The sequence below is a fragment of the Lynx canadensis genome, chromosome A2 (genome assembly GCF_007474595.2).
Source record: "Lynx canadensis isolate LIC74 chromosome A2, mLynCan4.pri.v2, whole genome shotgun sequence".
NCBI classification, from domain to species: Eukaryota; Metazoa; Chordata; class Mammalia; order Carnivora; family Felidae; genus Lynx; species Lynx canadensis.
Window position 1 is genome coordinate 31,243,514 of NC_044304.2, and position 13,616 is coordinate 31,257,129.

The window sequence follows — 13,616 nt, forward strand, 5'->3', positions numbered from 1 at the left end:
GAAGTATGCTTCAGATTACTGATGAGTACAAATGCAAAAAACAGGGTAATCCATGTATCTCTCTCTCTCTCTCTCTCTCTCTCTCATAGTTTTCTAGAATTTTCTTTCTTAGCATAGTTATTTCCTACTGAAAAACTCAAAAACGCTAGGGAGTGCGATGGGAATAAATCCTAGTGTCTGCTGCCACCTTGTGGTAAGAAGAATTTGCAGGCAGAATTTGCTCTTCCCCGGGAAATAAAGGGGGAAATCTTAGAAAGGAAAGGGATGGACGAGGCACTCAACTTTTTCAGCCCTGTGCTTTGGAGAGATGGCTACAAAATTCTACGATATAATAAAATAACCTTGGGGTGTACTATGAGATGGCCAGATAACAACTGGCCTTTTTACCGTGTGTCTCCCAGGGCCGAGAGAGTATTCATCAGCTCTAGCTGAGAAACCTGGCGAAAGCTGGGATCATTGATATTCCTACAGGGTCTTTTCTTTTTGGGACTCAAACATGCACATCTGAATGCCATAACCCATTGGTGCGTGATTATTTTATTACCAACCCAAATGGCAGTGGTTAGGCAATCAGGCCACCTTTTCTGCATTTGCCTTGCCCAAGCATCAGTGTTCCACAAAGCCAACCGGAATTTCCCACCGCCCTGTCAAATGCATCATCCCCAACCTCTGAAAAGTGGTAACAGGGCCAGTCCCACCAATGATGTCTCTCACACCTAGAAGGGAATAAGAACAAGATTCCAAAACTTTCCTACATACTTCCTGCCCCCGCCCCCAACAGCCCAGAAGTTAAAAGCGCCTGTGGCCCTGGCTATTTTGCTTTGCTGTTGTGAGCTGAAGACCTGAAGAAATCCACAACAGCTACGGCAGGTGGACTTGACAGCAATGGACCCCCCTCAACTGTACCTTCCAGAGTCTTTTAAGGGTGCCTGTGGAAGAGTTGGCCAGTACCGAAGACTCCAGCAACCCAGAAAGAAAAATGGCCCCTTCAAAAGGAAGGGGATGGAAAGGTAGGTAAACAGGAGTCATCTCCTTTTCTGTTAAGGGAGATACTTTGGATTTTGCATTAAACGATGTTCACTGGGATGGTGAGAAAGGGTGGCATCTCTGTTTCAGCTTTGCCTTTAGAAATGAAGTCTCTGAACGGATCGGGGGTTGGGGGAGGCGCTGCATTTATACATTGGTTGGGAAGCCTAGTGCCACAAGGGAAGCCTCATTTAATAGGAAAGTGTAATCGTGATGAGGAAAACCTTTCCTTTCCACCTGAATTTGGGTTTTAATGCGACATAGGACGCTAAAATAAGCACTAAGTTGTTATTTCAGTCTCAAAATTTTAGACATCACATGTCCTCTGTAAATACTATGATTTTGAGAATTCAGTACTACATTCTTTGGGAAGAGGCCGTGATGAATGAATGCTTTCTGTTCCCTTGCCCAGCAATAGGTACCGAAATACGTACTAATTGTACTTCACGCTGTGCACGTTCTTTAATCTAATGTTAAAACTGTCTTATATCTGGTATTTCCTGCCAATGGAAAAACCATAGACACGGGCATGAAATACTCCAAACATAATACATTTTAATTTGGAAAATCAATGAGATGATTTATTTTCCAATTTCTTTTGGCTTCTTTCTTACCAGGTTCATGAGCAATAGCTCAGACATGTAGAAATGAGGTGTTTTTATGAGGCCTGAATCATCAAACACCAACCTTCTGAACTTCCTTGGACGAAATGAAATATTGCAGAGATTTCCACTTTCAATAAGAAAATGAGGTTAAAAGGGGAAGCAGTACAACAAAATAAGTTCATTACCAACCAAGATACTTGAAAACTTAAGAAGGGAAGGGTTCTTTTCAAGACAGAAATTAACAACAGTTCTATTCCAAGGCCCTGGAATAAACTCACCTTTGTTAGTTATGTTATAAGCAGATTGGGGGGAGCCTGTGTGGATCAGTTGGTTAAGTGTTCTACTCTCGATTTTGGTTCAGGTCATGATCTCATGGTGTGTGATTTCGAGCCCTGCCTTGGGCTCAGTGCTGACAGCATGGAATTCTTTGTGTCCCTCTCTCTCTCTGCCCCTTCCCTGCTCACACTCTGTCTCTCTCAAGTAAATTTTAAAATAAACAAACAAATCAATAAATAGGGAATGAGGGTGCAGGGCATGGTGTGGGAGATACATTCTAGAGATTTGGACTCCTTAGAGCTGGGCTTTTAATCTGAGAGATGACGTGGATGGCCTTTGGGGTTCTTGAGCCTCCTCAAGTTGTATTTCTATTATTTTGGGAGTGTGCATGTGTGTGTGTGTGTGTGTGTGCACGCATTTGTGTATTTATGGTAGTAGAAATTGATGGCTTTGTTAAATGATTCTCACAGGGCTCTATGGAAGATTATTCTTAGCCCATAAATGGTCTTTGGGCAAATTAGAAAATGGCATTCCATCTTTCAAACACTTTACTGCCATCTGCTAGAAAGTTATAGTAACTATACACCTCGATGACTGAATGTGAATAGCACCCCCTAGCGTTTGAGTGCATGTGTAACTGGAAGAACTCCTGTTTTTAGAACTCCAGTCCTAAAAGGGAGGCTGGCTACCCAATATGGCCTCCCTTCATTTGACTTCTAGCTTGAGGTCCCTCCTTGCCTTTTACATTTTTTCCTCACTCATCTGAATCACGTATTAGTAAAAGCTATCATTTATTAGGTGCCAAGTACATGATTTTTTCTTTTTATTCCCACATTTCTGAAAACAGTATACCCGTTTTCAAATGAGAAAAACCTAAGCTTATAGAGGTTAGATAACATGCCCAAGATCACGTAACTAGGAAGTGTGGTGCAGGGTTAACAAGACCATTTAACTCCGGTGCCTGGACTCTTCTGAACCACTTCCCATGTGTAATTACAGAGAAGCTGAATGATTTAGGTCCAGGTTAGAGCAGTATTTTCTTGGAGGATGCTGTATGGTGGTACTCGAGATATTTTAGGTAGCATATGATGAAGGACATCTTTTATTAGTTATGAGCTTATTTTAATCCGTATTAGAAATACATGTCCCATATATTGCAAACATAACATAACATAATATAAAATCTGGGATTTCATCCAGAGAAATGAAAGTTTATATTCATACAAATGCTTATGTGTGTATTCATATTAGCCCCACACTGGAAACAATCCAAATGTTTTTCAATGAGCGAATGATTAGACAGTGGTAATCCATATCATGGAATATTACTCAGAAACAAAAAGGAACAAATAATTGATACATCCACCAACCTGGATGAATTTCCAGGAGATTTATGCTGAGTGAAAAAAAGTAAATCCCCAAAAGTTCATAGGCTGTATGATTCCATTTATATAACATTTTTGAAAGGACAAAAATTATACAAATGGAGGACAGCTTAAGGAGACGGTGGGGGTGAGTGGGGAAGTGGGCGTGGCCATAACACATGAAGGATCCTGGTGGTGACGGAAATGTTCTATATCTTGACGGTATCGATGTTGTGACAGTTACACTTTTACAAGAGGTTACCATTGGAGGAAACTGGGCAAATCTCCCCGTATCACTTCTTAAGACTGCCTGTGAAGTGACAGTTATCTCAAAATAAAAGGTTTAATTTTTTTTAACCAATCGAGCCATCCAGGTGCCCAAGATTTAACTTTTTTAAATCCCTGGGATTTTATGGATATTATTGTTTTGGATGACACTAAAGATAACAGCTACTTGAGGAAGAATATTAGCTAAAGAATGGTTATCATGATATAGATGATATTTACTCTAGAATAGTGAGTAACGCAGACATTGGGATCAGATCCTGGGCTTATTTAACCTTTCGAAGCTTTAATCTGTCATTTATAAAAAGGAGATGACAGTAGGAAAAGGGTAAATTACATAAAATACAGGGAAGAACTTGAAAGAGTGTTCCGTGCATAGAAAGCTGCTAAGGAACGTTATCTATTTGTATTACTGAGATATGCCAAAATGATGAAGATGGTGTGTGACTATTTGCAATTTTAGAAACAAGAGTTTAGAGTTACTCTATCCAAATGAGTGCTCTGTGTACTTGCAACATTTATGGGGCTTTGGGGACTGCGTCCCTTAACGACTACTCTAGCCGACTCTTCTCTCTCATCACTGTAGACTGGGAACCACCAAATCCAGCAAAAGCCATCATTGAGACAAGGTTGCCTATTTGCCAATATGTGTTCTAACACTCACAGACCCGGATTAAAATCGGCATTCTATGCTTGGCCAAATTAACTTAACCTCTCTTTGTTTCAGTTTACTCGTTAGTGAAACAGAGATAACAATATGACCTACCTCTTAGGGAGCTAAGAGGATAAAACGAGAGAGTGGCCAGAAGGCACTTGACTACAGTTGGGTAACAAAACACCAAGGAGTTGCTTTGGCTTGGTTTTTCTGTGATTTGATTCTTGGTCTACAGTTTTACTTTTTGGAATTGTGTGATTAGGTCACAATTCAAGTTTAGATTTTGATGATTTCAGTCATTTGTTTCTAACTTTTTAATTTCCTTAAAACAAATTCTTTTTTAATTTTTAGATGGCATAGAGCTGTGTCTACCAACCTAGTAAAACAAAACATATTGGTGCCCAAAGACGAAACGTCCGGGGATAGCGACATGGAATTTCATGAAAGCCAGCAAAATACAAAAAAAAACTGGATGAAGAAAGTGAAGACTGTTTTGGGAAGGATGCTGTCCTACAAAAGTAGAAGCAAGTCAGCAAATGGCAGCAGAGGGGCCTCCGCTAACCCTAAGGAAAATTTCCTTTCAAACCCTCAGAGCCTTCTTCCTAGAATTGTCAAGGACCTTCCATCCGCCAGGTTATTCATGAAACCAAGAATGAGAAAGCTGTCACAGAATGGTAATCAAAGGCAACTCATGGTTAAGTGTCAAGGCCAAGGGGGAATAGTGAAATTAGGACGGCTTTGCTTGCTACCCAAGTGTGGCATCTCCTGGGAGCTTGTCTGAAATGCAGAATCTCAGGCCCTGCCTGGGTCTACTGAGTCAGAATCTGCATTCTATACCTAGCCCCAGATGATGTACTTGTGCATACATTTTGAAGAGCTCTGCATTAGATTGCCTTTGAGGTCCTTCCCAGTCCAACTGGTGGTCTTTTTTTCTAAAGCCCCTGTTTTATTTAAATGTGCACCCACATGCCTATATGTGTATAGACACATATATACATCTATATGTATATGTACATGTATATGAGAAAATCAAACTAAAGTAGGATTTTTCTTTTGTTTCTGGAAAGAGCAGTAATGCAGCCTTTGAAATAGTTATTTCCTACAGTGGAGGGTATGGGAGATTTCTATGAATATAATTTATGATTGGTAAATCCTAAGTAACATTTTATTTTATGTATCTAATTCCCACGTTCCTCATGGAAGAATCAACATTTGAATTGTTTTTTTTTCCTTTCTTTTTTTTTTTTTTAATTTTTTTTTTAACGTGTATTCATTTTTGAGACAGAGAGAGACAGAGCATGAACGGGGGAGGGTCACAGAGAGAGGGGGACACAGAATCCGAAACAGGCTCCAGGCTCTGAGCTGTCAGCACAGAGCCCAACGCGGGGCTCAAACCCACGGACCGTGGGATCATGACCTGAGCTGAAGTCGGATGCTTAACCGACCGAGCCACCCAGGCGCCCCAACATTTGAATTGTTGACTTGAAGTCTTTTATGCAATGCAGTGATGCTGTTTGGTGGGGGGGAGGGGTCCTATCAGTTATAACGAACATTACCACAAATATTTGCATTCTTCTCTGTAGCTTTTCTAAGTTAGTAGACTATTTTTTTTAGAGCAGTTGTAGGTTTACTAGAAAAATGGAAGATACAGAGATTTACTTCCCATATACCCTCACTCCTTACCCCACCCACACAGCTTCCTCTAACGTCTTGGCTTAATATGACAACGCCATCATGTGATGTCCTATATCCACCATTACAGTGCCAGACAGGGCAGCTTCACTGTCCTAAATATCTTGTGTAGCTTCTTCATGTCCTTTATAGCAGAGCACCAGGAAACGTGTGTAGCCCTAAGATAGGGAATCCACACACAATCCCACATTTCACACAGTGATAAGGCTGCATACCTGGTGAGTACTACTTTTTCAGAAAATAAACAAATAAACACCCCCAAAAATGATGGCTTCCAGGTGACTGATGGCCCTTTTAAACTCTCTCTTCTGGAAAAAGCAGTCAGTAACGCTAGGATCCAAGCCTCTAGCAATTACCTGGTATGGATGGACTTACCTATTTTCATTGAAAATAACAAAGACAACATGTTTCTATACTGATGGGGCTGAAGTTGAAGAGTCTAACAGGACATAGAGGATCCAATTCTTCCTTCCCATCTGTGTGCATTGGCTTATTTTTGTCTTAGTTGGAATAACCAATATCTATACCAAGATTTCTTCCAAAAACATGCCTTTCAGGCCATAGCTCTAACATTACGACACTGTCTCACCTGTGGCTTTTCCCTGTTGACCTTCCGAACATTTTTAACAAATATTCACCAAATACTTATTTTATGTCCGCCACGCTATTAAGGATAGAGTAGCGGGTGGAACAGACATGGTCCCGGATCTCATGAAGTTATAGAATAGAGGGACGTTCCAACACTAGGCAGATAATTACATCTGATGCCAAGTAGCAGCACAGGGCACCTACAGAAACCCATCACGGGTGCTCTAACTTTGGGGGAGGAGCCCTAGGAAGGCCTCCCTGAGGAAGGGACAGCTCAGTTGAGATTTGAAGGACAACTAGAGTCAGATGAGGAGAGTGGGAAGAGTTTTCCAGGAAGAGGGGAGAGCATATTCATATCCCCATCTAAAAAGAGCACTGAGCATAATAAAGAAAAGAAAGTAATTCAGTCATTCTCTCTACACTCACCTTTACAGACTTTCATATAAGTCAGTGTTCATAATAACAATTAAGCTCTCATAATAAAGCCTTTAAATCTGCTACCTGTGTCCTCCTCTCCAAGAATTTAGGGCACAGCAAACAGGCTTTCTGGGTCTGATTCATCTACTTCTGACTCAAATGGTCCAGCTTCTACTATAATCTGGGCAATAGTAGAGTTCTGAGCTTTCCACTGATTTGTCAACTATTCAAATATCAAGTTAGTATGTTATTAGCATCAGGTCAATCATACATGGTATGTGGAGAGGAATTCACCACTGCCCAGTAGAACTTTGCATGAGGATGGGGCGCCCGGGTGGCTCATTGGTTAAGCGTCCGACTTGAGCTCAGGTCATGATCTCACGGTTTGTGAGTTCGAGTCCCGCATTGGGCTCTGTGCTGGCAGCTCACAGCCTGGAGCCTGCTTCAGATTCAATGGTACAGGTACAATGTCAAGGAAGAGCCGGTGAATAAGGTGGTCAGGATGTTGTTAGCCACATTAACAATTTTTAACTTTCTCCTAAGAATTTTTAACTTTTTGATAAGAAACCATCAAATACTTTCAAGCTGGGGATTTATATAACCTGATTTGTATTTTTTAAAGACAGCACAGGCTGCAGAGTAGGGAGGGGATGGGAGGTCAGCAGATCCAGGAAGAACGATAGAGAGGCTCTGAACATTCATTCCAGCAAGGAACGATAGTAGCTTGGTTGGTTGCCAACAGTGGGGATGCGGAGGTAATGGGAGAAGCGTTCATAGGTTGAAGTTGTGAGATTTGGGGAAGACCTGGAGAGTGGAGGGCAGGGAGAGGGAGGAGTCCCTGGGTTCAGCATCTGCTCGGAGGGCAGAGCCCCATTCACTTAGGAGCCACCACTCCTCGAGAAGTTCTCATCAATGGACCTTAAGCAAGATTGTAGGTGTGAGCACGGGGTGAAGGCACTGAAACACAGAGCGAATTGCAAACACCTTTTCCCCAATGCCCTGGTCAATCCCTTTGACTACATGAAATAAAAGCCTCATGCCCTGCCTTCTTTTTTTAATAAAAAGGAGAATAACCTAACCTTAGTCCCTTCTGCAGGCAATAACATGGTTTGTTTTTACCATATTAATTTTAATGCCTATTTATGATGCTGTTTTATTTATGCTAGTGTTTCAAGGATTCCTTTGTAAAAGCATGTATTGTGTTAAGAATTGAACTGACATAAAGAAAAATATTAAGGAGGCTGGGTTTCACATGGCTCCTGGAAAATGAGTATGGTATTTGATGACTGAGCCTTGAGCCACATGGCTGGGGAGTGAATAGCTTTAAACATTGTTTCAATTAATGACAAGTACTCAAGGGATGGTCTTATACATTAGAGGGGTACTTTTTCTAATTCCACAACAATTAAAGGAAAAAGTAATCCAGGGCAAAAACAATGTCTCAAACACAGAGACATAACCACCTTGTCAGAACGCATTGGTGACCACTGAGGTCATGACCACGAGAAAAGGCAGATGTGTACAGGAGAAAGTGTAAGATTAGAAAAAGAAAACTCAGGGGCGCCTGGGTGGCTCCGTCAGTTAAGTGTCCAACTTCCACTCAGGCTGTGATCTCAGGGTTTGTGGGTTTGAGCCCCACATTTTGGCTCTGTGCTAAGAGCTCAGAGTCTAGAGCCTGCTTTGGATTCTGTGGCTCCCTCTTTCTCTGTCCTCCCCTGCTCACACTCTGTCTCCCGCCCCCAACTCCACTCAAAAATGCATAAACTTTTTTTTTTTTAAGTTAAAACAGAACAGAAAAGAAAAAGCAAACCCATTTTTTGTCTTTAACCCTAAGGACAAAAGCTACTGAGGGAGCATGGAATGCTGTCTTTTCAGAATACTTTCTTTTTTTCTTTTTTTAAGTTTGTTTATTTTGAGAGGCAGAGAGAGAACATGAGTGTGAGTGGGGGAGGGGCAGAGAGAGGGAGAGAGAGAATCCCATGCAGGCTCTGCACTGTCAGCACAGAGACCGACGTGGGGCTGGAACTCACGAACCCTGAGATCATGACCTGAGCCGAAATCAAGAGTTTGCTGCTTAATCGACAGAACCACCCAGGCACCCCCACAGCTCTTTCTAGTAAGAAAGTTGATCATTGTGATCCTTACAAGTTCTTTTCCCCCTCCTTCTTTCTAAGCAACTATACAACTTGATGTTGTAGAAGCTGAGACAGAGGAGATAACCCAAGGAAATACTCTACTCCGGGCCAGGAGAACCACCAAGCGGTTGTCTGTGACATCCCTTCCTTCAGGACTGCAGAAGGTACAATGTTAAAACACACTCACCTCTACAGACTTTCCTCTAAGTCATTGTTCATAATACTAATTAAGTTCTCATAATAAAGCCTTTAAATCTGCTGCCTGTGTCCTCCTCTCCAAGAATTTAGGGCACAGCAAACAGGCTTTCTGAGTCTGATTCATCTACTTCTGACTCAAATGGTCCAGCTTCTACTATAATCTGGGAAATAGTAGAGTTCTGAGCTTTCCACTGATTTGTCAACCATTTAAATATCAAGTTAGTATATTATTAGCATCAGGTCAATCATACATGGTATGTGGAGAGGAATTCACCACTGCCCAGTAGAACTTTGCGTGAGGACGGGGCGCCCGGGTGGCTCATTGGTTAAGCGTCCGACTTCAGCTCAGGTCATGATCTCACGGTTTGTGAGTTCGAGTCCCGCATCGGACTCTGTGCTGGCAGCTCACAGCCTGGAGCCTGCTTCAGATTCTGTGTCTCCCCCTCTCTCTACCCGTCCCCTGCTCATACTCTGTGTCTCTCTGTCTCTCAATAATAAATAAACATTAAAAAAAAAAAGAACTTTGTGTGAGGATACAAGTGTACACTGTCCAATATTGTAGCCAATAGCCACATGTGACTTTTGAGCCTGAAATGTGGCCAGGGCAATTAAAAAGTTCAATTTTTAATTGTATTTCACTGTAACTGAAATTTAAAGATAGTCACATGTATAGACAGTGTAGCAGTAGACAGTCCAAGAGTTTCCAAACCAAAGCCTATGCTTATTTGTGCATATATAAACTTCAGCCTAAATTGCCCAGGCTATTTTTTTTAAATCACCTGAACTATTATTTTTTCAGTTTATTTATTTATTTTGAGAGGGAGATTGTATTTTGAGAGAGAGTACAGGAGGGATAGGAAGAGAGGGAAAGAGAGAGAATCCCAAGCAGGCTCCACGTTGTCAGCACAGAGCCCAACGTGGGGCTCAAACTCACAAACCATGAGATCATGACCTGAGCCGAAACCAAGAGTCAGATGCTTAATCAACTTAGCCACCCAGGTGCCTAATTATTTTAAATATAACAAATAATGGGGCACCTGGGTGGCTTAGTCAGTTAAGTGTTCGACTTCGGCTTAGGTCATGATCTCGTGGTTCATGAGTTTGAGTCCCATGTCGGGCTCTGTGCTGACAGCTCAGAGCCTGAGCCTTCTTTAGATTCTGTGTCTCCCTCTCTCTCTCTGCCCCTCCCCAGCTCATGGTCTGTCTCTCAAAAATGAATAAACATTAAAAAAATTATTAAAAAATACATAAATACAGCAAATATTTACTTAAAGCTAACTCTGCTCCAGTTCTAAGTGTTTTATAAATATTAACTCAGATAATAATTACAACAATCCTATAAGATAGATAGCAATACAGGGGCGCCTGGGTGGTTCAGTCGGTGAAGCATCAGATTTTGGCTCAGGTCATGATCTCACAATTTGTGAGTTCAAGCCCTATGACAGCTCAGAGCCTGGAGTCTGTTTTAGATTCTGTGTATCCCTGTCTCTCTGCCCCTCCCCTGCTCATGCTCTGTCCCTCTCTTTCAAAAATAAATAAACATTAAAAAAAAAAAAAAGGTAGATGGCAATACTATCCTTATTTTAAGGATTGCCCTGGGAGGTTAAATAATTTGCTTAGATAAGTGGTAGAGACAGGTTTCAAATCCAGGAAGGTCTGGCTCTTGAGTCCTTAATCTTAATTACTATGCTGAATACTAATTGTACTGTCTCAAATGATAGCCACTAGGTATATGTGACTGTTTAGTTAAAATTAAATAAAAGTTCACTTCCTCAGTTGCACTAGCTACATTTCAAGTTGATTGCTAATGACATGTGGTTCATGGCTGTTGTATTAGGCAGCACATAAAGAAAGAAAATTTCCATTTTTGCAGAAAGTTCTATTGAACAGTGCTGTTCTAGAGTATCATTGTCAGAAGGCACCAATATTAGTTTTGAGTTTTGCCTTTTGTGTGTTAGGTTCGCGTTCATTTTATTCCTATTATGTACTGGGCAATTTCTAGGTTTGGGGACTAAAAGACGTAGTCCTGTTTTGTGAACCTTATAGTTTAGTAGAGGGGATAGACATTAAACCATGGCTCTGCAGAGCACTGAGGTAAGGATAAGTTTTTGAATGAATGGCAATGGGACAAGTAGATGTTCATAGGGGAAAAAAGAAAATTGATCCCTATCTCACACCATATACAAAATTAATTCCTGTTGGGTTCTAGATCTGTGTGGAAAAGGTAAAAGCTTAAAACCTCTGGAGGACAATAAAAATTATTTCAGTATAGAGAAAGACTTCTTAGGAACAAGTATCACTGACCATGAAAGAAAAAAATGGATATATTTGGTTATAGCAAGAATTGCTGGTCAGCAAAAGACATTAAATCGAAGGTTGTCAACTGGCTGTGAAGAGTTCTGTTTAGTTCTCAGAATGATCTCAACAATGTATGTGAATTAATTGGTCACACTGAAAAATGAGACTATTTCCAAAAAAAATCAGGATTTTAAGCCTTCTTTTGAAAAATGGGATTTGGGAGCATTAGGCCCACAGTTTCTCATGATTGACAGCAGGAGATGTGCAGAGGCTGGCCCCTTGGCAGGAGGCGCATTCTCTCCAGTTTACCACCAGCTGCAACTGGTTCTGTTTTACACAACCTGCCTGGACCATCTAGGCATTTGACATTAGAATAGTGGTATTCAACAAACACAGATATAACTTAGCAATTACCACATGTGCTGAGTGTTCAGTAGGAAAAAGTACTGGGTTTTATGGGAGAGAAAAAAGAGGAGTCCAACTATATAGACGGACTGGGGAGGGTCCGGCAAGTGACATGCGAGCCTGGGCAAGTTGGCTGGGCAGAGTGGTGGGTCAGCAGACTCGTCTGTAAACTCAGACACAGGGTAGGTCCCAGATGTGATTCCTCCTCCCACTGTGTGTAGGTCTAACAATAATTCCAAATACTAGTTACTAAGCACAAGGGGAAGGAAGAGTGAACCCAGTAAGACCAAAAGGAGCCTTTTAGCCAGGAGCCATGACCTAGGAATGATTTCCAATAGCAACACTATTAGGGCAGGTACTTAGAACCAGCAAGCCAGGGACGATAGGAAAATATCAGGCATGGGGTGAAAAGAACCCAGAGCTTCCTTTTTATGTTTGGAGACATGTCTGCCATGAAAATAAGGAAACCTGCAGAAAAGAGACCAAATTAACAACTGGATCCAGTGCTAATGAGCTTTCTGGGGCACTGGTCCTCAGCACCCCCCACTCTCACTGTGCTCAGCAGCTGCAGAGGCAATGATTTCTTCTTCCCCTTACGAATGACCTGCTTTTCCCGACACTGTATATTCTTTCAGAACCAGACAATCTCATTTCTCTGCACCCTATAGATCTCTTCAAAGAGAGCTCTGGGCACAAAGGAGATACATGGGGCGTGGAGAATAATATGAATGCTGTCTCCAACCCAATGTTGTTATGTGGCAAATGTTCAGTTTATAAGAGAATGTCCCAAGGGTGAGAATTCTTAGTTAAGCACGGTCACAGAAATAATGTTGGTACTTCTTAAGCTGAAGTGGTTTTTTTGCATTTTTATGATAGGTTCCGTACTCATCAAAAAAGAGATCCCACTTTCCAGCACTCAAAAAAAAGAAACATAGCGTGGAAAACATCCTCCGAAAATCAGATTTGACAGTGGGAAAGCTTCAAATGCAGGTAGTGGACAAAGGCTTTTGCTTTGTGTTTTTCAGAAGCATCACAGAGGGCCCAGTTGAACTGAACACGCAGCCCTGCTAGACAGCATGGCTATGGGATGGAGTTAATGATTAGCATGAAGAAATCATGTTAGTGGGGGGCATTCTGAGGGTGGCTGAAGGATTGCTAAGGGCAGCTCGGATGATGCTGTGTGCCTGATAAATATTGAGTGAATTCAATTAGAATGAAGGCATGCACACAGCCTTCTTTTGAGAAGAAATGAGATCGTCTTTACCGCTGGGTGGTAAATGCATGTTTTCAAGCTCTGTTTGCCATGACTTGAATTAGAATAATACTTTGGGATTTACAAAACGTCCACCAAGTCCTGAACTTGTCTCTCAGGAAAAACAACCGCCCCTTTGGTTTCTACAAGGTTTTCCAACACGCGGCTACATTTCTTTGTATCTGTCATAGGTGGATGACCTCATAGAAACAGTGACAGATAAATCCATGAAGTTATTGGCCCAAAGACATGCGGAGCTTCAACAGTGTGAGTTTCTAGGGGATGAAATTCTTCAGTCTTCGAAGCAGTTCCAGAGGATATCCAAGAGAACCATGAGGAAGTATAAACTGAAAAATGTATGTTTCCCATGTACCCGCTGCTGCTTCTGATTTTGTCCCTGATTGCACAGAACTTATCTTT

At 41.6% G+C, this 13,616-nt stretch overlaps 1 protein-coding gene across 1 annotated transcript; it reads left to right on the forward strand.

Moving 5' to 3' along the window:
* Positions 1-4,548: 4,548 nt before the first annotated feature.
* Positions 4,549-13,585, forward strand: CA2H3orf49 (chromosome A2 C3orf49 homolog; the record flags this gene model as incomplete). Its single annotated transcript, XM_030296144.1, has 4 exons — positions 4,549-4,885; positions 9,083-9,207; positions 12,821-12,934; positions 13,388-13,585. Coding segments are annotated over 4 exons (774 nt in total), but the record flags the coding sequence as incomplete, so codon positions are not given.
* Positions 13,586-13,616: the final 31 nt, after the last annotated feature.